This window comes from Hippichthys cyanospilos, chromosome 8, assembly GCF_059441005.1.
Source record: "Hippichthys cyanospilos isolate Australia breed blue-spotted pipefish chromosome 8, RoL_Hcya_1.0, whole genome shotgun sequence".
NCBI lineage: Eukaryota > Metazoa > Chordata > Actinopteri > Syngnathiformes > Syngnathidae > Hippichthys > Hippichthys cyanospilos.
In genome coordinates, this window is record NC_142376.1 from 8,824,858 (window position 1) to 8,846,607 (window position 21,750).

Here is a 21,750-nt window from a genome sequence, read left to right on the forward strand (position 1 = left end):
GAGTGATAACTGACAGCCTCAAGCCTCGGGTTGGTAGGATTTGTAAATGGTGACTGCATAAATTAATACTCCACAACTTCAGTGACTACTCAATGCTTTATTTATCCATTTCTTTTTATTATTATCTCAGTAAAGACATTTTTGGACCAAAGTATTGTTTAAAGCGTTTACGTGATAGCAAAGAGAGGTAAAATTTGTAGCATTGTCCAGGGCTTACTTAACATGTCGTATAGGAGCACATTGCACCCACAGTTAATCCAACAAATCCCCAGACGCACACGCAAAATATATGTTGAAATGGGGACAGCATAATTAACTTATTCAAAGGCATATTTTTGAGTTGTTTTTTTCTCTCGGATAGTCAACACCAGGCAATTATTTATATTTTTATTTTTTTTTTCTTAGTTGGCTAAAAGAGGGTCTAAAAGGGGAGACAAAATGGGGTACAAAATGAATTAGATGCTTAAAGTAATGCATTGCTTTAGTACTTTAGTACCTCAAATGATAAATTACTTTAGGTACTAAATTACTTTAAACAACTGTTTATTATTAAACTATTTAAAATGATTGATTACTTTGACAATTAATAACATAAAGCAATCAATTACTTTAGAACCTAATTACCCAATCGATTACTTGAGTACCCAATTACCTAATGTAATTGATTACTTTAGTTATTTTTAGCAATAGGCATTCTTGAGCCATTTTGAAAAAAAAAAAATGAAGACGTGAATAAGTACCTGGGATTAAATGTATGGACTGTCCAAAGAAAAAGGACAAATATGTCTTGGTATTGAATGAGGTAATGACTTCACCTATGGGTCTGGGAAAACATGCCATACCACTGTCAAGTAATTTGGAAAAGGCTCTGATTTATGCACTGATGCGCTGCATTGTGTTCTCATGTCAAAAATAACCCCAGCACTGACATGCTGTGTTGAATCTTACAAATTGCAAGCTAAAGTGTTTGGTGCCATTTATATTGGGCCTCTGTAAGTTATTGTTCAGTAGCCCCTTTTTGTTGTTGGAGCCAAGCGGTCAAATGTCCTTCTAGGAAATGTGATTACGGAAATGAACTGGAGCATCCTGGAAGACCATTCAACATTCAAAGCAAATGAAAGAATGAAGAAAGCTAGAAAACAGGAACTTGCTGGCCCACCCACAATCCATTCACAAAACTCCAGAGCCTGTTTGGTCTTCAGGATCTGCCATCGAAGCTGCAAAATAACATTGGCAGGGACAACAGATGAAATAAGCCCCCGACCCCCACCCCACCCCACCCCACACCCTCCCCCAACCCTCGGCCGCCTGTTTAGAATGGTTTCGCGTCACAGACAGACCACCACTGGTTACAGCTGTTGACTGAGGGCTTTCTGACCCGCCAAGCCGAACCAGTGCAAATGCTACAACTCCCAGAGGAATGTCATACCATCAGACACGGGCATACACCACAGAGAGAACAAAGACAAAAACAGTTGATGTATTTCTACCAGGAAGCTTTAGGTTAATTAGGATGGACTCTGCATTTAATTTTGAAGTCAAGAAATCTGTACTTGGGTTAGATTGACAATAAAAAAAAATGTTCACATTGAAGAACTACATTCAAATATACAGTATTTAAGAGTCTACTAGGGTTGTCACTATCGGACCTTTATAAAATCCATAAGCCTATTGAATATGCCATAGAATAATGGAGTAATCGTCTCCCAATTTTTAAATTAATCTATTAAGCATGAACTTAAACTGACTTTTTAAAATCTACTACAGTTGAACCTTAATTGAAATGAGTGAACATACTCATATTTTAATCTTTTATAAATACAACATTTTTAGATAAACAAAATTTGCCTATGCTGACCGGTTAGCGATTGTGATTAGCATTAACGTGCTAGTAATATATTTAAGATCAATAAACACCAACTATCATTTAGTTCACACATACTTAATGGTATATGTTTATTACAAATGAAAGAAGTGTAATTAATGTAACTTATTCAAATATTTCAAGAGTAAACCTGAGAGTGGAGCTTGCTGTTAGCTACAAAAAAATTAATAATTTCCTGTTGTTCTTTGCATATGTGCCTCTCCCTGAAGGACTAATGTTGTGTGCCTTGTCCACTTAGCAATAAATGAACATTACTTTTTTTAATTGGATATGATCTCAAATTGTGATATCTCCTCTTTATGGGGAGAGTGTGCCGCTATTGTAACACTGTGCATCTTGCAGAAAAAGGTGGTGCGAATAGCTTAGAGGCGGGTGTTTTGGGTCGCCATATAAGTCGACTTAGAACTTGATCAACATTTTTCCCTTAGCCCTAGAGTGTACACATTATATAATGAGGTACAAATGAGCATCCAAGTGTTGTAAATTAGCTGCAATAAAAAAATAAATAAAATAAAATAAAATAAAATAAAATAAAATAAAATAAAATAAAATAAAATAAAAGCTTGGCAGAAAAAAAAGTGAATGGATGAGCAAGAGAGTGTGATCACTAACCTCTACAGTCATAGGAATATTCTGTTTTCGGACATTGTGGTTATGCTGGTCAGTGTTCAACATTATAACAGCGTAGGCCAAGGCAAATCCTGCATCATTAGTCAGGAAAGGAGAGCCATTTACTTTCTGAAAAAAAAAAAAAAAAAAAAAAAGAGTACAGACACACACACAAAAAAAACAAAAGAGTACAGATTATGCCATGGTTTCAAGCTAAATAATAGATGTAAACAGATAACTATTTGTGATGAATGTCACACAATATTTTCAACTAATCGTCTGATATAATTATATCCAATAGTGTGGAAAACCCATTCACACTGAGTCATTACTTATAATTACTCATTGACGTTTTTAAGATGACTATTTTTATATTAAGTGTCGAATCCAAGAAAAGGTCACTACTAGGAATAGTTTCCAGGTCACATGGATTCTCTTGTTATTTTGGGAAGACAAATGTTCTAGGAATAGAGTGGTCTTTTTCCCTTGTGGGTGCCTGTGTGTTTGATGGGGACACACTGTCTTTAAGTCTGATGTCATCCAACAACTATAATACCGAGGGTTAATAATGTGACAGGTCTTGAGTTATGTTGTCGCCATGCCCACCAACTTGACACCAACTGAAATGAGCTGGTAATGGAAAAGGTTATGTTTCACAAAGCTGAAAGATGTATTTAAAAAAAAAAAAAAAAGGCAACTGTGTGTTTAGACAATTGAGGTAGAATTTAGGGTTTTCTATGTACTCATGGAGGTGCCAATATTACCAGAGTTTCCTCTAGAGTGTTATAAGGTCAGTGGCAAGCCCTTATATATATAATTATTTGTTATTTCATTTTGTCCACCGTGGGAGGAGCACTGTATTTTTCAAACTTTGTCCTTTTGTTTTCATAATTTGGCCGGTCCCTTGACTCACTCAGGAGGGAATTGGGGGAATATAAATTAACCCTTGGACTGGCATCAAAAAAGGCCGTTCCCAAGGATGTGTACCAAAATGTATTGTGACATCCAAACACTACTCAGAGTGGTAACATGTGGAAATCCTCTTACAGATTGCACAGTTTCTCACTGATTGTCAGTGAATAGCTTTTTCTCCTCATAAAGAAAAACTAAGAACTTAAATTTGTCTTAGTCAATGACCAAGGACCAAGCACAAAAAGTGCAACAATCAACTACAATACTACCTTAGAAAACAATTTGAATAATGGTCCTGCAGTGACTGAGGCCAAGTGATGAATTTCACTAATAAATATGCATATATCTACACACTGTATAATTTCACTCTGCAAATGGGATAGCTACTGTATGTCTTACATGCCAGTTGTCTGTAAATGTTTCCAGAAGTCTTTGGATGACTGGAGCCTCTCCAGGTAATCTGAAGGCCTCAAGGTAAAGCCTCAAGGCCTCATCAATACGAAGCCCCTGGAAGGTGAATGTGCTGCAACACAGTTCATATTTTTATAAGGAGTGAACATGCTTTAAGACGGCAACCAATAATTAATTAAATTGCAAATCGTTTCATGTTATTTGAACATCTTACTTGACAAAGCTGTCTAGGAGCTCCATATTATTACGGTCACTGATAAATTCCCCTATCATCTTTTTGTCCAATCGGGGATTTTCACGAAGCCACTGGGCCACTTGGTTATTATCCATTGGATTACTGAGAATCCCCTTTTCCTGAAGGAACTGAATTCCCTTCTTTGGTTTCAGATTAAATTGTTCTGTTCCTGTGATAAGAAGCTATAGAATGAAGAAAGAATGTACGATTTATTTACAGATGCACTCTGCTGTGTTCCAAACCAAAGTGTACAAGCGTGAATGTGTGTGAATACTACACCTTTTTCTTTGTTCTTATTTGGAGCAACTCTTGGGAATCAGGAATACTTGAAGAGAAACGCTGAGGTTTTTTCAAGATTTTCTTGTCAGCTGGAAGAAACAATGAAATGTAAAATTTACATGTAATACCTCCAATACCATTAGAGTCAAGCAAGTCTCTAGTCTTACTCGTGTCAATCTCTCTTTGAGCCTGTCTACACAGCTTCATCTTTTCTGCCATGAGATTTCCACTGGTTGGTGGGCATCCTGGACCATGATCCACTAATGGAAAATTCAACCCATTGGTACTGCCTTCTTGATTAATATCTGAGAAACGCATAGTTTAAACATTGTGATCAATGTTTACGCAAAGGTAAGGATATTATCAAATTTTGACATCAGGAGACCAAAAAACAAAACAAAAACAAAAACAAAAAACAAACCCACCAGTTGTTAAAGGAGATCAATCATATCTCCAAAAAGTGAACAAGATTCACATAGTAAATAGTCTTTGATTTTACCATTTGCAGTGTCTACGCCATTTTTCATCAACGTTTCCTCCTCCGATTGCAGTTTTTCTGATTGGTCTTTGTGAGAGGTGTTGTCTAGCACTTTGGCCTGGCAGTGGCCCACAATGCTGTCAATCACAGTTAGCAGAGCTTCGAGTGACAGAAGGTGAGTGGTGTAGAGCTGCCCTGATACAGGAAATGCATTCTGTTGGATTAAAAAAAAAAAGAAGAGAAAAAAATCAAATTAATCCATCATTACATTTATCGTTGTGCCCCTGACAACAGGAGTCTACCTTTGACAGCAGCTTAGTGAGGTCTTCAAATAAGTTGGAGCAGTAGAAGTCACAGTCATAGTTGATGTACAGCTCAGTAACAAAGCTTGGGATTCTCCACAGCTGAACTAGTGCCTCCAGAGCCATTTCCTTCATTTCATAAGGCATCTTCATATTCTCTGAAGTGATTATGTCCATCAGTTTCTTAAGATACATCTGTAAGGTTAAGCATATTTTCTGAAGACTATAAAGTACATGCTTGACATAGATGTGGTTCCATGAGAAAGATTCTACATGTCAAATAAAGAATACTGGAAAATGGTTTGTAACATTACCTCCAGCTGAAATTTAAGATGCACCCTCATGCTTTCAAATAGCAAAAAGCACACTCGTAACGATGAAGCATAGAGGTTCATGCGGTCCATGCTAAGTAGCTGCCAAAAAAAGAAAAAGAAATAAAACCTTACACTTTACAGTTTGAATTTTGAAGTTTTTGCAAGTGAAACTACTAAATTCGACTGCACTCGCAGAAAAAAAGTCTTAACTGATAAAATTTGTGGTAAAGTTGTAATAGGTCCATGATATTAAAATGGTGAAACTACAATACCAACTTGGGAAAAGTGGATTCTATGAAAATGCGCACCACTTCTGCCCATAACTGCAAAGTATGTTGTTCAATATACAATGAAGACATGCGTCTGAAAGTAATGTAATTGTCATTTCAATAACACACTAGGTGTTATAATTGGACAGCTATGATCTAAGTAACCACTAATCAGGGGTAGACTTATACTCGCTATTTGTAAAATTCACCCAAATTGATGTAGAAAAAAAAAGGGGGGGGGGGGGGGGGTGTGAAGCTGTCGACTTATAAGCGAGGTGAACTTGTACTCTGAGAAATCTGGTACGTTACTTTTTATTTCCACAGCATTGTACAAAGGAATTATTAGGTTATGATGCTACTGTACTTTACCTGGAAAAGATGCCTACAAAGCTCATCTTTGATTAGTCCTAACAAGGTTTGGTAGTTAACAAAGTGTGCAGACTCCAGGGCTACACTCAGCAGTTGCAGGCCCATGTGCATCATTGCATCAGTGTTGTGGCGGTCATGAGGGTTGGTCAATGATATTAAAAACCGGAAGAGCTCCCTTAGACAGGGCAGACCATAGGGGACGAGAGATGCACCTAAAAAGAAGAAAATAAAACAATTAATAAAAGCAAATAATCAGTAATAGCTGCAATATTGAACTCCAACCACCAGAGGACATTCTTTGCAGATTTAAGAGAGGCTAGCATTTTAAAAGAACCACATAGCATGTTGGACTAGCAGTAACAGTGAAACTAATCAACAAATGTTTAGTTTTTGTTTTTTAAGGATGGAACAAAATAAAAACTGTGAGTGTGTCATATTTTTCGCAACGCAAAATAGAGCAAGAAAAGGTTGACATGCATATTTCCTATATGCCTTTTCTGTATTTGTGGAAAGAAATATGCTCATAGCTGATGAATGTAAACGACCCTAAAGTACTGCAATCACTAATCACCTGGCCCTGGCTGAGTGTATGTTATTAATAACTGAACTGTCATACTTTCTCTCACATCATGAAACTTCAAACGTATAGTGAATGTAACTTTTGACGCTGAAGTAATACCATGAAAATTTACCAATAGTATGCTCTATAATCAGTACTGTTGTTTTGAAAAAATTCCACAGTGATACAAAGCAAAAATGCTGTACACATTGTGACTATTCTTACCATCTCTTTGTGTGGACTGTGTGAATCGGACACCTCTGGGATTGACGTAGTCCATGTCATGGACAGATGCGCTATTTGACTGTTCTGCAATAGATTCCCTTTCCTCAAGAACCTCTGGGATGGACTCCACTGATGCTGATTGAGGCATTCTATCCTCAGACTTGAATGACATGGGAAAGGACATAAATGACATCCTTTGCATCGCATTTGTATTAGCCATATACGTAGATATAGAGACGATGCCTGCAGGCTCACCTGTGCATTTGGAGAGCCAGGATCTGTGCCAGGTAGTGGGTTAGCATTGCCAGTTGTAGTTGCAAATAAGCTACACTGATCCAGGTCAGAGAGGTCTTCCCCAGAAGTGGCTTTGGAGCCAGAGTCTAGGCCACTGTCTGTTGTTGTTGGACTGGAGATAGAAGACCCAGCACTGTCTGAGGCTGGTAGTGAACACCTTTGCTCTGTCGAGACAACTCCTCCTGAAGAGAAAACAAAGATAGGGAAAGATAAAATACTCGGAGGAGTCAAAGAGATTTTGGAAGCAGGTGCATGGATATTAAGTGGCTGCCGTAAAATGGCTGCAGGTAAAGGAAGCACATTTTCTTTAGAAATGGTTTTAAAATGCTTACCAGATAGGTTGTTATTACTGAGATTGGTAGACTGGGTAGAGTCCATCTGTCCAGAGGCACTTCGCACCATGTGGCGAGCCGGCTTTGGTGAACGTTTCTGCTTTTTCCATTTGGATGACTCACTTATCCCACCTGTACGCATTTTCAACTGAAAAGAAAAATATAATGCATAAAGGTGATTTTAGTCCAGTACTTTTAGTACCTCAGTTAAAAAAAAAAAAAAAAAAAAAGTGAGGCAGTGTATATGTCAGAAAACCTGTAAAGCCAATTGCAGCAACAGTAGTTAGAAGACAAACTTCAAAATGAAGCTTAGTTTAGCAAATAACATATGGACGTAAATGCCTTCTAATGCTTCCTGGCAGCATGTCAGTTTGACTAGTCTTCCCACTGCAATCGACTCCTGATACAAACAACGCTATGTTGTTCTGAAGTTACGTTCAATCGACAATGCAGGACGCTAAAAACAACACAGAACCTTTTGCCGGTATTTGCCTGTGGCTTGAGTTCCATTGTAGCGGTGTATAGCATAAATTAGCCGCTCGCTAGCAGCGCTCAAGTACTCCATATAGAACGGCATGATGGATGTAAATGATTGCACACTTTAATGCTGAAAGCATGACGCAGTTCCTGTTCTTCAGATCACAATTTAACAAACTTTGATAAATGTGGTGCTTCATCTGCCAAATTCGTCTCAGACCAAAATTTATGGGGCGAGAGTTGGAGGTGGAAATTAGTGTGCTGCTAGCCAGTTTAAATTTAAGTAAAAATAAATTAATTAATGTAAAAGTTGCTCAAAAATCTAAAATGTGTTTTTTCTGTCTTCTGTCAATCTTTTTCACAAAGCAAAAAATTTAATTTTTCTGCAGGATAGCCAAAAATACTCAGCATTTCAGCAATAGCAGCATCTAATAATCTAATAATGCGCCCTATTCAGTAAGGGTTCCACCAAAAAGAATAATTAACAGCAAACAATCAGGTGGTATATGGACTTGCTTATACAAGATGTTTTCTCCAGCGTAAGTCACAAATCTTTGCATGCTTAATCATAGTAGGGTATATCGTATCCTAGCATCTCATCTAGGAAGTAGTGCTGTTGTGAACTATAGGCAAGAAACCCCTACCCAATTTCCCATCCAAAACTATTTGAACTCTGCCCCTGAACCCTGAAAGTCACAACTTTCAAGTCCAAGTTCTGTGTTTTTCTCTTCTTTTTTCGATGAACCCACATTCCACTTTTACTCCGTCTTCAACCCACAGTACTTGTGTTTCCAGACCTGGGCCATGACCGATTGGTATGGTCAATAAGCGATGACTACTGTACTGTATAAACCCAGTCAATCTAATTAGTAGATGATCAAAAACCAAGACTTTTGTCTGTTGAAAATCTGAAGTGCAAAATTGCACCAGCTCGAGCACTATCAAATAACGTGCAAATGTGTGCAGTATGCAGTGCGCAGTGTGAGCCAATGCTCCGTTTTAGCAAGAGTTGCATGCACTAGTGTGATTATGATTGTCCAATATTTTTCATGCTTTGTAACACTTAAACAGCTTCAGCAAATTATAACAATGATTTTGAAATATGCACAATAAAATGAAATTTGAAAGTAAAAGAGAGCTTTGGAAATAAATTCCAATCAAAAGACAGGTTCACATCTTGAAATATTTGGACATTAAAACAATTCTCAATTTTTGGGGGGCTTAAAACAATGCCATGTGAGTGTAAGTATTCTATTTGGGTTGGAAATTTGTTGCTGCTGTCTCGCAACCTGAAATACGAAAAGTTGCCAATACCAGTGGAGCATGCCGGACATTCGGCTGAAAAATAAACAAACCCGTCAGATAGGTACCAGTAATTAAAAAACATTAGGTTTGGTCAGAGCCACTATTTGTAATATTTTTTAATAAATATCCTAAAAGCAAAAGTCAGTGATTAAAGCACATCTTGATCGTTTCATTTCAAATCCATAATAGTGATGTTTAAAGATAAAATATGAGAACTGTGTTGAACTGGTTGCAAGCTTAATCATTGTTAATATCAGTAAAATATACACGAAAGTGTCATCTGCTTACACATATATCTAGGGAACAAACTAGGGTTAGTATTATCTTAAAAGTGAGATAGAAAATGTTTTGGGGGGGGGGTGATAAAAAAATACTCCAGCTTTAGTTTTTAAGATTATCTTTCTTACCTGGACTCGTTTGTTTTTCCATAAGATATTGTAAGCCTCAGAAGAGAAGGGGAGTAGGCAGGTGCATGTGATTAGTGATAAGAAACATGTCAGCAGTGGGACCATCAGAAAACACATGCAGGTACAGTTATTTATGCACAGTCCATCCGGAAAGTATTCACTGCATCACTTTTTGAACTTTTATTAGAGCCTTATTATTAAATGTAAAACTTATTTTTTGACTAAATTCTACACACATTACAACCCAAAATGACAAATTAGGAATATTTTTGTGACATAAATCAAATGTACAGGCATTAACAGCCTTTGCCATGGAAAAAAAAAAAAGAGCTCAGGAGCATCCTGATCCCAGGGAATGACACAGACATTGGCATGTTGTACTTAAAATTGAAGCCTACAGTAATTATACATCTGCAAAATGACACATTAGTGATTTTAGGTTCGTTATACAACAACACCCACTTCTGAAGGAAAGAGGTTAGCTTGTGTCCTACTTTTCAGCTAATGTCGCAGGCAAAGTATAGGAGACCAAAGGGGGCATATATCCATACCATACAATGCAGAGGAAAAGCGGCATTACAAGCGTAGTTAGTTACAAATATTACAAATATTGAAAATGCAAACTGGTTTCATTTTCTTGATTAAAAAAATAGTTTTGAAGGAAAAAAAAATGACAATCCTGGCCCCAATCATCTCTTCAAATGTTTCAAAGCGTAACTGGAGTCAACCTGTAGTGAGTTCACTACTGCCTTGGTGTTGAGTTGACATGAATTGTAAAGCCACACATTTCTACTTAAAGTCCTTTAGATACTTTGGGATGCATGTGTGGACACAATACAAGCATTGATATCAAAATAATTGTCTGTAGACCAAGACCGGATGTATTTTCAAGGCACAAATCTAAGGTTACAGAAAAATTCTGCTCTTTTGAAAGTTCCTATGAGCACAATGCCTTCTATCATATAAAAATGAGAAAGGTTATCGTTCTAGTGCTGGCCATCCACCCAAACAGAGCATTCAAAGTTGAAGGGCTTCGAAAAGTAAGATGACCCAGAAGAGCTATGAATACTTTCCGGATGTACATATGGTGACAAAGGTGGGGGTTTCTAAATGCAGCACTGTGTTGGGAACAAACACAAAGTATTGGCTGAAACCATTAGGAAATGTTCAAAATAGCAGGGGAGGTTGACTCGACAGACAAGCAGATCATGCAAACCAGTAAATGTGGAATAACTGCAAACATCAATTTTTAAACTACTCCTTTTGGGGATTTTGCGGGATGCTAGCTCACGATTTCTTTTAAAGAACAGTCTGAAAAACATTTAAGAGCTACAGCACTACACCTGGTCAAAACTATTAAAAAAAAAGCCATAGGGAAATGCCAGTTCTTTTTGGTGATCACATGTACAGTAGCAATATGAATAAAGCCTATTGCCTTTAGCTAGTGACCCCACAACACGAAAATATGGACAAAAGCAAAAATGCTCCAGTCTGCTAGGTATTCTAGAGATAGGTGTGCTGCATAGTCAGAAAGCTTGGTCAATCGCAGGTCATGGGGGTTCAATCAAATCGAATAAAAACTCATAGATAAAAATACTAACGAATGACTAAGAGCAAAACAATGGACTATTCTGAAGAGCCTTGCCATACATCCCAAAGAACATTAGTTGAAAGAACTGAAAGATGCCCTGTGGTAAAAGTGCCCTTCAAATCTGAGACAACTGGAGGATTGTGAGAGGTGCATGTGTTTATGTTAGTTGAAGGTATTTGTCCAGGTCTGTTTTATGAGTTTTTTTTAAAAAATTTTTTAATAAGTCTGTAGAATCATGGCTCAAAAGCAATGGGGTTGGGTTTTCATTTGTAAAATTCCATTAAATGTTCTTTTACTTAAGTGACTTACATTCAAAAATATGCAAATATTTTGTGCTACCGGTGCATATTTGGGTATGTCGTGACCAGTGTCTATTGTACTATCTGTGGCAAAGCCCTATGTTCAAAATTGCAAAAAAAAAAAAAAAAAGAGAGAACTCACAATGAACCCCAAGGCAACAAAATAAGGAGGTAAACACGAGATTAAAGGATTATGGTCTGTAATAATGGTCTGTAATAAAATATGCCCTCTATCAAAACAGAACTACAGCAAAGAAATCTACTGCACAGTGGTTGACATTTGTCAATTATAGACATTTACAAGACACAATTATTCAACAATCAATGACACACAATCTCTATCAGTTAATCTATTCATTCATTATGACTATATCTATTTGATTATGGAATGAGATTATTTTACTGCCTATGTGCAGTTGCACTCAAATAATCCAACACCCATTTATAAATTAAATTTGCAAAGTTATACAGTATATTTCCATGAACTTCCTTAAAAGGACAATGTGTAAGATTTAGACCGTTTTTCATTGCAGACAGCAGGAGGTGCTGCATTTACCATTGTCCCTTGCAATAACAGATATGGGAGCCTCTGGAGGAGTGCCACCCTCTATGTAATATAATTTAATGATAAAAACACCTACAATTATATTTAAAACATTTTGTTGGTCATTAAGAACACAATTATTTATAAGCTTTTAAAATTTATATTAATTGAATTTATTCATTTTTAATTTAAAATGGTGTAAATCTTACATATTGTCCCTTTAAGAGCAATTTAAAAAGCGAAAAAAAATATAAGGGCTCATTATTTACTTACGAGTCGCCATCTTTTGGAAGGCCATACATTTGACTCATAACGTAATTTACAATGACGTTTGAATTGTATACCTTTGAGTGAACATTTAACATGCAATTGTTATATTCAGTGATTCAAGGGATTACGATTGCATCATTACGTAGGAATGGTAATAATCAATTACTCTATGTCAAACGATCGGATTTAGTGCAACATAACCAAGTGACCTGGGTCCCGTTTGAAAAAAAAAAAAAAAAATCTAATCTATGTTTTTCACGCTGCCAACAAAAAATCAGATACAGGTCGAAGAGAGGGAAAAAAATAACAGAAATAGGTCCCCGCCTACTATTGCTACTCAACAAAAATGTTCCCATCTCTGAAAATGTTATTTTTTAGAGACAGATTAGTTTTTGCACAAAGGTTTGTCAAAGTCACATGAGCCACAAGGTCAATTTTACATACAAATTATTGATAAAAACGTCAAGTCCCAAAATTATGCTGTAATCTTGTAAATGAAGTCCTTGTTGCATCTTTCCAATGACACTTCATTTACGAAAATCAACCTAGTGGTTTGAGATATAAGAGTTTAAATGACGCCAGCCATGACCCTTTTGCCTAAAATGTAAAAATTTGGCAAGCTGTAGCTCTGAAACCACTGCTTTGGTAAAGCTAAAATTTCTGATTTAGTCCTGCGCATCACTATCAACAAGTTTCAACAAAATCGTATTTGAAAAAGAAACAATTTTACCAACAGCTGATTAATTCAGATTCATTTATGACTAGAGGCAATCGAGGAAATGAAAATTTGCAAACACAACAACAACATCAACATACAAGAGGATAATCGAATAACAGGCAGACCAAGTACTCATTCCTTTAATTACCTTTTTCATGCTGGCACCAGCATAACTTTTTGGCTCTTCCTTAAATTGGGGAAGTCTGTGGGGAAAAGAAACAAGGACAAATTTGGTCAGCGATAAGTACCGTACCTTGATAAATTGTAAAATTTGGTACTTAATTTCAATAATAGATCAAATTAAATTGAATTCTATACATTTTCATGGACATTTTCTATGTATTTTTCCGTTCAGCATAGTGCAACAGTGAGAATTAAATCCTGAACTGTGACTTTTTGCAACTGTTCTTTTGCACAAAAAATTGTTGTTTATTACGCAAAAAACATGCATTCCCCCAAATTATATAACTGTTTGTCTTCCATAACAAAGTACCATCACTCAGATTCTCCATGGTGAAAAAAATATCATATATATATATATATATATATATATATATATATATATATATATATATATATATATATATATATATATATATATATATATATATATATATATATCCCACTGCTAATGAGGGGTCAGGAAAATTAGGATTTAGGAAAACTAACTAAAAACATACAAAAGCAACATGTGTATGGCTTTTTTCCCCAAAATAAATCCATACAATTAATTCTGTAGGAACGTAGAACATGCTCTAAGCCACTTAAAAGCCAATAACATGGTGGGAATCTCAACATTCTCTGCCTAAGTCTCAAACAAACTTCTCCAAAGATGGTGATCAATGTTATCAAAGTGTGTGATGTGTGTGGGTGTGCGTGTGTGTGCGTGAGTCTGTGTGCCTCTCTAAAATTTTGTGGACTTTAAGGCTTTAGTGGAAAATGAGATGTCACCAGCAATCACACGCACAAATACAGAAAAACCCCAAGAGAAAGCAGCCCCCCATGACATTAACTGTGATAATAGAGAGTTGTCTCACAAGCATGATTATTGGATGAGCTGTGAGTCCAACAGATTAACATGCTAATACTCTTATAATCCAAGAGTCCTGTGAAACAGACTAATGGAACTCCTCAGTGAGCGCTCTGATTCATTCACATCTCAATTATCCACCATCTGTAGAACGGAGGCTGGTGGAGGTTGAACGGTGATAACTAATATGCGAGTGCATATGTGAAAGAGCGCTAGTACATGTGCATATGAGCACATATAGATTATGGTGCGTACTGCCTTACATACAGTAAAGCATTTTACTGTTCTCAATGTGTACATTTTTTAAATTGTACCTTTAGTATCTTCGGTTTCTGCCAGAGTTATGGAATGATAATCCCCATAATGTAAAACTGGATTTGTTGAGCATCAGGATTTCTACACCACTCATAAGAAATAAATATGAATATGTGCATTCCTGTCAGATCTTGGGCATGATTATAAGTGTAAAAAACACTTTATGTTGCATTTGAGAAAACAGGATGTGGGGCACATTTTACTTATATTGCCATTTGAGGTCAGCCCCTAAGTAATAATACAGTTGAATAGCTGCTAATCTCGGAGGATACAGGCCGGAAGGGCCCATGAATAGAGATAATACAAAGATAATTGACATCGGAAAAGTACTGATTTTTTTAATTGTATTATATTTAGTTATTTTACAAACCAAATGTATATTTCAAAAATCAAGATACAAATTCAACATGTTTTCGAAAAGAAAATGAGAAAAAAATAGGAAACCAAAAAAATTGGAAACAAAAATTAAACAAAATGTAAAATGGTGGGGTTGACTGTCATTCATTTAAAAATTTAGCAATATAAAATCTGTCACCCACAAGAATCTTTGCTTGATTTGTAATTATAGCAAGAGGCTATAAAGTGTGCTAAAAAAGTAATCTGTAACAACAGCTGACCATGCGTCAAAACCATACAGTAATAAATGCAAAAACATGCAAAACTAAATATCCCTACATTTTTTTTTTTCCATTTTAGTGAATTTCTACACTAGAAAGAAAAGAGAATTTATAAGCTGATATCAGATCACAAAATTCAGCAGCTGTTAATATTCACGGAAGCTAAATTAGCTTTATCAACATGCAGATCACTCAGTGAAGAGCTCAACTGGATCTGGAAGCATTTATGCTCAATGCCATGTTATGCTATTAGTTGATCAGTGGTCCAATGACCCTTTGTAGAATGAAGAAAAAAAACGTGATTTAAAAGAAAAATAAAAACTATGAAATACTTGAATTGTGACAGACTTCTCAGTCATTTGGCACAGCCTTATTCCAGACAAATAATAAACAACTCACCACAACAAATTTGAAGGGCCACAACTGCAGACAAATATAGCTCATTACACAGTCATATCAATTTACCTGGAAAACAGAAGCTGCACCATATCAACAAGGGTGTGTTCCGCTGATTTTCTGAGGAGCTCTGTGTGCACAAGACAAAAAAAATGTTTGATGTAAACATCTAAAAAAGTGAAGAAAGACTACAAGCAGAAGAAAAAAATGAGGTTAGGTGACAAACCACTTAGCCGCATCTCGAAGCAGATTCGGAAGCACGACTGCATGATCTCGCAAACTGATTCATTGGTAAGGTGGGCTCCAACTGGTGTTAGCAGCAGTGTCCTCAAAACCTGAAAGGAGATCATAAGTGTGACCTTGACTTTACATTGTCTGTCATGTGCAGCTTTTAAATCAGTGGCATGAAAATGCATTACTTATATTAGATGCGCTTTTCATTTTAGGATCCATATACAAAGTAAAATGCAATTCACCACAAAATAAAATAATAACAACTAATAAAATTGCACCAAAGACACTGCGAACACCATTCACCTGATTGTAAAAATATGTAGAATCAGCATCATATCTGTTCGAATGCAAATGACCAACAAATGGAGACCTACCTGTAGAATTTTCATAAGGACCACTTCATCACTGGCAGGGTCTGTTCCGACAAATCTGGCGTGTGTTACGGCATCCGCCATGTTCTCGATGGCCTCGGCTGCACCTTCATGATTAGCATCTACAAATAGAGAAATACAATGGTTTCCACATATGGTTAATTTAAAATAAAAGTGAATTTCATTCATATAAAAAAAGAAAATGTGAATATAGGAATGTCAAAATAAGGTTAGATCAACTTTAGCATGTTGAGGGGGATACAACAGCACAGGATTTCAGTTTATTGTACAAGGAACCATAAAACGGAATGACAAAAATAAAATTAGCAGCTCACGTTCACTGAAACACAAACCTAAATCACTGACTGGTAGTTAAAAATGTACATAGAGACGTTTTGGTTGCATGGAAGTATAAAAACATTGTTTTATTTTTTGGGGGGGTGATAGTTCAAAGCTTTTGAAGAAAACAAAACACATTTTGACAATCAATTACAATGTATTTGATTGAATTTAAGTTCATTCATTTTGTTCTTCAAAACATGGGACCAGATGTGGCCACTTGTAAGAGGAAGCAATGGACAAATTGGCTGGTGGAAACACAGGAGCTTGTGTTTTGGTAATCTGAGTGGCTAGCTAGCTGTCTGCCAGCCTGTTTTTCATTATATCCCTCTAGATAACAGCAATTCATTAACTAATAAGCATGGGTAAAAAGATGAGCATATGGGATCATAGATGGAAAGACTGAGACTACGCAATTCAGTTAAGGGTTTTCGAAGAAAAGCTACAAGGCAACCCATCTGACTTAAAATGTTGGAGATAGTAATTGGTGTCTGCCAATTGCAGCAGTTGTCGTGTTAAAAAAAAATCATTGACTGCTAGCTAGTCTAGATAGTATGCACACTGCCTTTCAGCGTAAATCCAAGTTTATTTGACTAGGCTTACAGTGGAACAACAATGAACAGTTTCCTTGCATTCAGCCCTTTTACCCACGATACCAACCATTTAAAATCTACACATGGGCAAAATTGTTGGTATCCCATCTATTAGCATCCAACTGAATACTGACAAGGGTAGAAGTCCAATTTACAGTTGTTTGATTGTAGTACTGTAGTTTTCAGATTGCAACTTGTCTCAAAGTGATGGCAACAAAATAATAAGGTATGGCTGCCATCACACTTCAATCATTCCAAATTGGAAAAATGTACAGAATATTTTCTGCTAACCAGGAGATGGCAGTGCTTGACAACAGCGAGTTATCTGATGTTCAGATTGAGCCCTTACTGTATTCCAAAATTTTATATTCCAGGTGCAACAACTCAGAAATAAATTGTAATTGGTTATACAGCAAGACATCGTATTAAGATTAATGTATTAAGTTTTGGCATCTCGTTTATTTGTATAATCGATAGAAGGGTGATAAACAGCTATAAGCAATAAAAATGCCATAATCTTTCTTACCTATTAAGCCATAGGAGAGGAACTTGTTTACAGAGGTAAGGGCAAGGCCGGTGATTGGTCCAGTGGTATCCTCCGAGCGCACCACCTCGAGGAATGGTCGTAGGAATACATTGGGTTCAACATCTGACAGTTCTGTATATAAGAAACAGGCATATTAATTATTTGCAATGAAGAAAAAAATACACGCCGTATCAATTATGAATGGACTGTGTTTAGCTACAAACAAAAAGAAGAAGCAGTACCAGCAGCAACAGATGAAGACTAGCAGAAAGTTATAGACCTTGTTGTAGCAAACAAGCAGCTCCAGTTTTAAAGTTTACCAAGGATGGGATATTGTCAATGCATCATCTGCAAGCAACTTTAAAGACACTATTAAATGTGACTTGTAAGACATTATTTAGGTATGAACTAAATGGTAGTTTCAGTTTAAGGCTAACCCTAACCCTGTTACCTTTAATGTTAATCGCTGGCATGCTAATGCTAATTGCAATGGCAAATCATTAGGCACAGGCAATTATGTTGGTGGCCGATAATTCGTAGAAAAAAAACTGATTACTTTCGCTCACCTCTAGTGGGGGAGGAGTAACAGTAAGGACAGTATTTTTTTCTTGATATATATATATATATATTTTTTTTTTTTGCATTCATAAATATAGACCTGATTCGTCTTGCAAAAAACTTTCCAGTTTTGTCTTAGCGGTCCATCAATCAGACATTCTCCTTGAAGCTTTGCTGCTTGTCAACGTGCATTTTTCAAACTGTAGTCTCATGTATGTATTTAATTTGAACAGCAACGGTCTCTTTTGTCGCAACCCATAGAGTCCACTTTGGCTCAAAAAATGCAATCTGACACTGATGTATCTTGACTTGGGAGTTCACCTTTGATTTCTCTGAAGGTTTTTATGTGCTTTTCTGTTAGAATTTTTTTTATCTGTCTCCCTACCTTGTTATTAACCTTCGAGCTGTATCCACATCTAGTAAGCTTAGCTAAGGTCCCTTGGATCTTGAATTTCTGAATAATATGTGAAACTGTAGTTGCAGAACCTCAAAAATCTGCTTGGTGATACTCTTGTAGCTTTCACATTTGTAACAACATACAATTTGTCAATGTTTCCCCCCCCCCCAATGCCCTGTGACGTCTCTCCTTCTGATATCTCTGGTCTGGTCTATACTTAGTGTCAAAAATATGTTCAACCTTTTCTAGAAGTACTAATTATTTTTGTCCGATCCAGTTACATGAGATTTTCGTTATTATTAATAAATCAGCAGAATTATAGTTTACAAGAAATGCCTGATTTTCACCCTTTCAAACGTTGAGCAACTGCTCCACCAAAGGTCTCTACATGTCCTTGGAGAAAAAAAATAAACATATACCATGTACCATTACGAACAATAAATGTTAGTGCTAGAGCGCACAACGGAACATATTGTCAAATAATCACTTCATAGACCAAGTTTTGCCGGGTATTCCACCATGGGAACCCACATTCCAAGATAGAATGGGGTCAAGGAGGGGTGCCCCCCAAAAAAAGAAAGAAAAACCAGTAAAAACAACAACAGGCAAAGTTAGTGGAGTCACGCACACCATAGTGAAACATTGAGTACATGCTGTGTAGATCATGGCTCCACTCCAGGCATAAGAAAACAACTTGGGCATCAAAAGAGCTGCAGTGAGAGCCCAACTAATTTCTAAAACTGCACATGTGACCACCACGAATTAGACTCTGATATCCAATAGCCCTACGGCTTTGTTTAGAAATAAAATATGGAATCGTTTGGAAACTCAAAAGAGACTATCTGCCGCCAAGGTCACTTTAAGGCTTCCTTACTTTCAAAGGCAAACCTATTACTTTCGCCTTTATTGAATATTTTTTCACCTGGTGTTTTATTTCGGGTTAAATCTGAGAGCTTTGCACAGTCATAGTTTTTACTGGGGGAGGGGGGGGGGGGGGTTCAACCGAGTGTAAATTTAGAACCAAGCCAAAAAAAAAAAAAGTTGACTGTAAGACGTCAAGATTGAAGAGTTTTATTGTTATATGTATTTGCATTATGCTACATCTTAGACTAATGTTATTCAAGAAAATTCTAACTGTGGTTTTAAAATAAAGAATAATAAAATTGAAAATCATCAAACTGAGATTAAACTATTCATTGTTAATTGTGCCACTATGTCCATTACTCACTGAAAAAGGGGATTTAGTGTTCCATTGGGTTTCAATGTGGGGAAAAAAATTACATGTAGTATTGGTGGAAGCCGGGTGCCCAAATGAATCTGTCAATAGATCCTGATGAAGACTTCTGCAGAGGTGAACACCCAATAAGTGCTAGAGCTTCTCTCCTAAAGACCAGATTGGAAAACTAAATTGTGCTATATTGATCTGGATGGCCATCAGTGCGCATGGTGCTGACTGAAGCCATGTGTCAATGGCCATCACCAATCTTAAATAAAGCCCAAATACAGACTCGCTATTTCGTCTCAGTCTGTGGTCACGGTAAAACAACTACTCAAAAGCCAGATGACCTCTACTTAGAATTGGCAGTAACAAACAACAACATAAGCAATCGAGGGGCAAAACAGGCATACATGTACTGCACGTTGCCATCACCTGAGTTTGCTCATTTAAGCGTATGTTCAAGCCAAACATGAGCTGAATTTGTTATGAAATGAAAGTTGTAAAATATGAGTTGTGTACAGACTCTGATTGACCATGAGCCTAATCCTCTCAAGCTCTCACCATGCTAGAGCCTCGTCTCTCTGCTCTGAGTATCCAGCCATGTGTGGATTACTACTCCAAATGACCCCAGCAAAAAGAAAGGGTGCGGGGGTGAACCTCAAACCCCCAGGAGAGCACCTTGGGATGAAGCTGGCTTACTGCAGAAGCAGAAGCTCTCTTTAACACATGCACATCTATTGGCACTGGAGCAGAAAAGGCTTAGAACACAAGGAGAAAAAAAACAGGAGATGAAACTGAGCTGCAGACACACACTGTTGTCCAGACAATGACGAAAAGAATTGGACGTCAAAAAATGAAATACAAACAATACCCACAATGTACCAAACCTTCTGACTATAAAACATAATTATTTCCATCTGGAGCCTCAACAGATTATTGTAAGGCTATCTAAGCAGAGTCAAGAGTTATACAAACAGGGCAGTCTTAGGCTGAATCACAGTATTGAAGAGTAGAGCAAGCACATCAAAAGCAGAGTAGGATTACAGTTTAACGCTCCTAAGCATGAAAACGACTAATATCTTCATCTCACAAGTTCAATTTCAGGTGTGTTTGGACTTCACTCTTTCTACTTAGGTTGCAGTCTATGGAAGGGCTATTTCAACTGACTTTTTTTCCAGTTGTTTTTTAAAGATATATTTTAAATAGAGCTGGCCAATGAATCCAATTTATTCAATTAATTTATCACTGAAAAAAAATTCGAAGATTAAAAAATTAGCTAAATTGTGAGAGATTTTGGAAAAGAGGCGTAATGCCGAATGGGCCATTAACAACATGTTTACAATAGGCACTAAAAACTTTAAAGTGGCATTTGAATTCTGAAGACTTCATTTTGCACAGGTAGCAACTGTTCTGTTCCAAGTTATAAAAGAAAGACATATGATGTATAAAAGTAAATGAACAGGTAAAATATGAAACTAAAAGAAAAAAAAATAAAAGACAACAAAGGAAAAACAACTCAAAGAAACCTGATGCAAAAAGAACTATTTAAATATCCCTAAATAATGTTTAATAGTAAAATTTAGCATGTCAAATATATGAGAAGATCTTGAAAAAAAAAACATGTAAATTTGCGACTGAAAATAAAGTGATCAAATCTTTGATTATTCAATTGTTTTTACATAACTCCAAGATGGCAGTCACTTGTTATTTTCTACTTTCAGTGGTGGACTAAATTAAATTAGATCAATTTTACAAAATAAGATAGTGATGGTTTCTAAACTACAGTATAAGCTCTTGGATATAGTATGGATAGAGCACAGAAATGCAGCAGACAAAGGAAGGGTTGACCGCTCAGTGATCCAAAACCAAACAATGATGGGTATTGATTTGGACCACTTTGCTTCTGAAATTAAGCCAGACTGTTGGTTCTGGGGCCAAAGTTCCTGATGCTGAGATGACACTCATAAGGTCAGCAAACAAAATCCAGAGAGAATAGTCCTCCGTTCACCTGTTGAACGAAATATTTTATGCCTTCATTCAAAATAAAAGAGACTTTCTGAAGTAAATAAAC

The 21,750-nt window shown here is 36.5% G+C and overlaps 1 protein-coding gene across 4 annotated transcripts in view; it reads right to left on the bottom strand.

The window, feature by feature from the left end:
* The window catches only part of gbf1 (golgi brefeldin A resistant guanine nucleotide exchange factor 1), a 54,219-nt gene that overhangs the window by 14,857 nt on the left and 17,612 nt on the right, over positions 1-21,750 (bottom strand). For 2 of the 4 annotated variants that reach the window (XM_088420816.1, XM_088420815.1), the window contains exons 4-21: positions 17,506-17,637; positions 16,051-16,169; positions 15,669-15,777; positions 15,512-15,572; positions 13,233-13,287; positions 9,663-9,698; positions 7,474-7,621; positions 7,103-7,323; positions 6,848-7,007; positions 6,064-6,275; positions 5,426-5,524; positions 5,112-5,306; positions 4,831-5,023; positions 4,499-4,636; positions 4,332-4,420; positions 4,032-4,234; positions 3,806-3,929; positions 2,498-2,623 (exon numbers count right to left, since the gene is read on the bottom strand). In XM_088420816.1, coding sequence (XP_088276942.1) covers positions 2,498-2,623; positions 3,806-3,929; positions 4,032-4,234; positions 4,332-4,420; positions 4,499-4,636; positions 4,831-5,023; positions 5,112-5,306; positions 5,426-5,524; positions 6,064-6,275; positions 6,848-7,007; positions 7,103-7,323; positions 7,474-7,621; positions 9,663-9,698; positions 13,233-13,287; positions 15,512-15,572; positions 15,669-15,777; positions 16,051-16,169; positions 17,506-17,637 — 2,420 coding nt within the window. The remainder of the gene's footprint in view (positions 1-2,497; positions 2,624-3,805; positions 3,930-4,031; positions 4,235-4,331; positions 4,421-4,498; positions 4,637-4,830; positions 5,024-5,111; positions 5,307-5,425; positions 5,525-6,063; positions 6,276-6,847; positions 7,008-7,102; positions 7,324-7,473; positions 7,622-9,662; positions 9,699-13,232; positions 13,288-15,511; positions 15,573-15,668; positions 15,778-16,050; positions 16,170-17,505; positions 17,638-21,750) is intronic. The other 2 variants (XM_088420818.1, XM_088420817.1) reach the window with 1 other exon arrangement.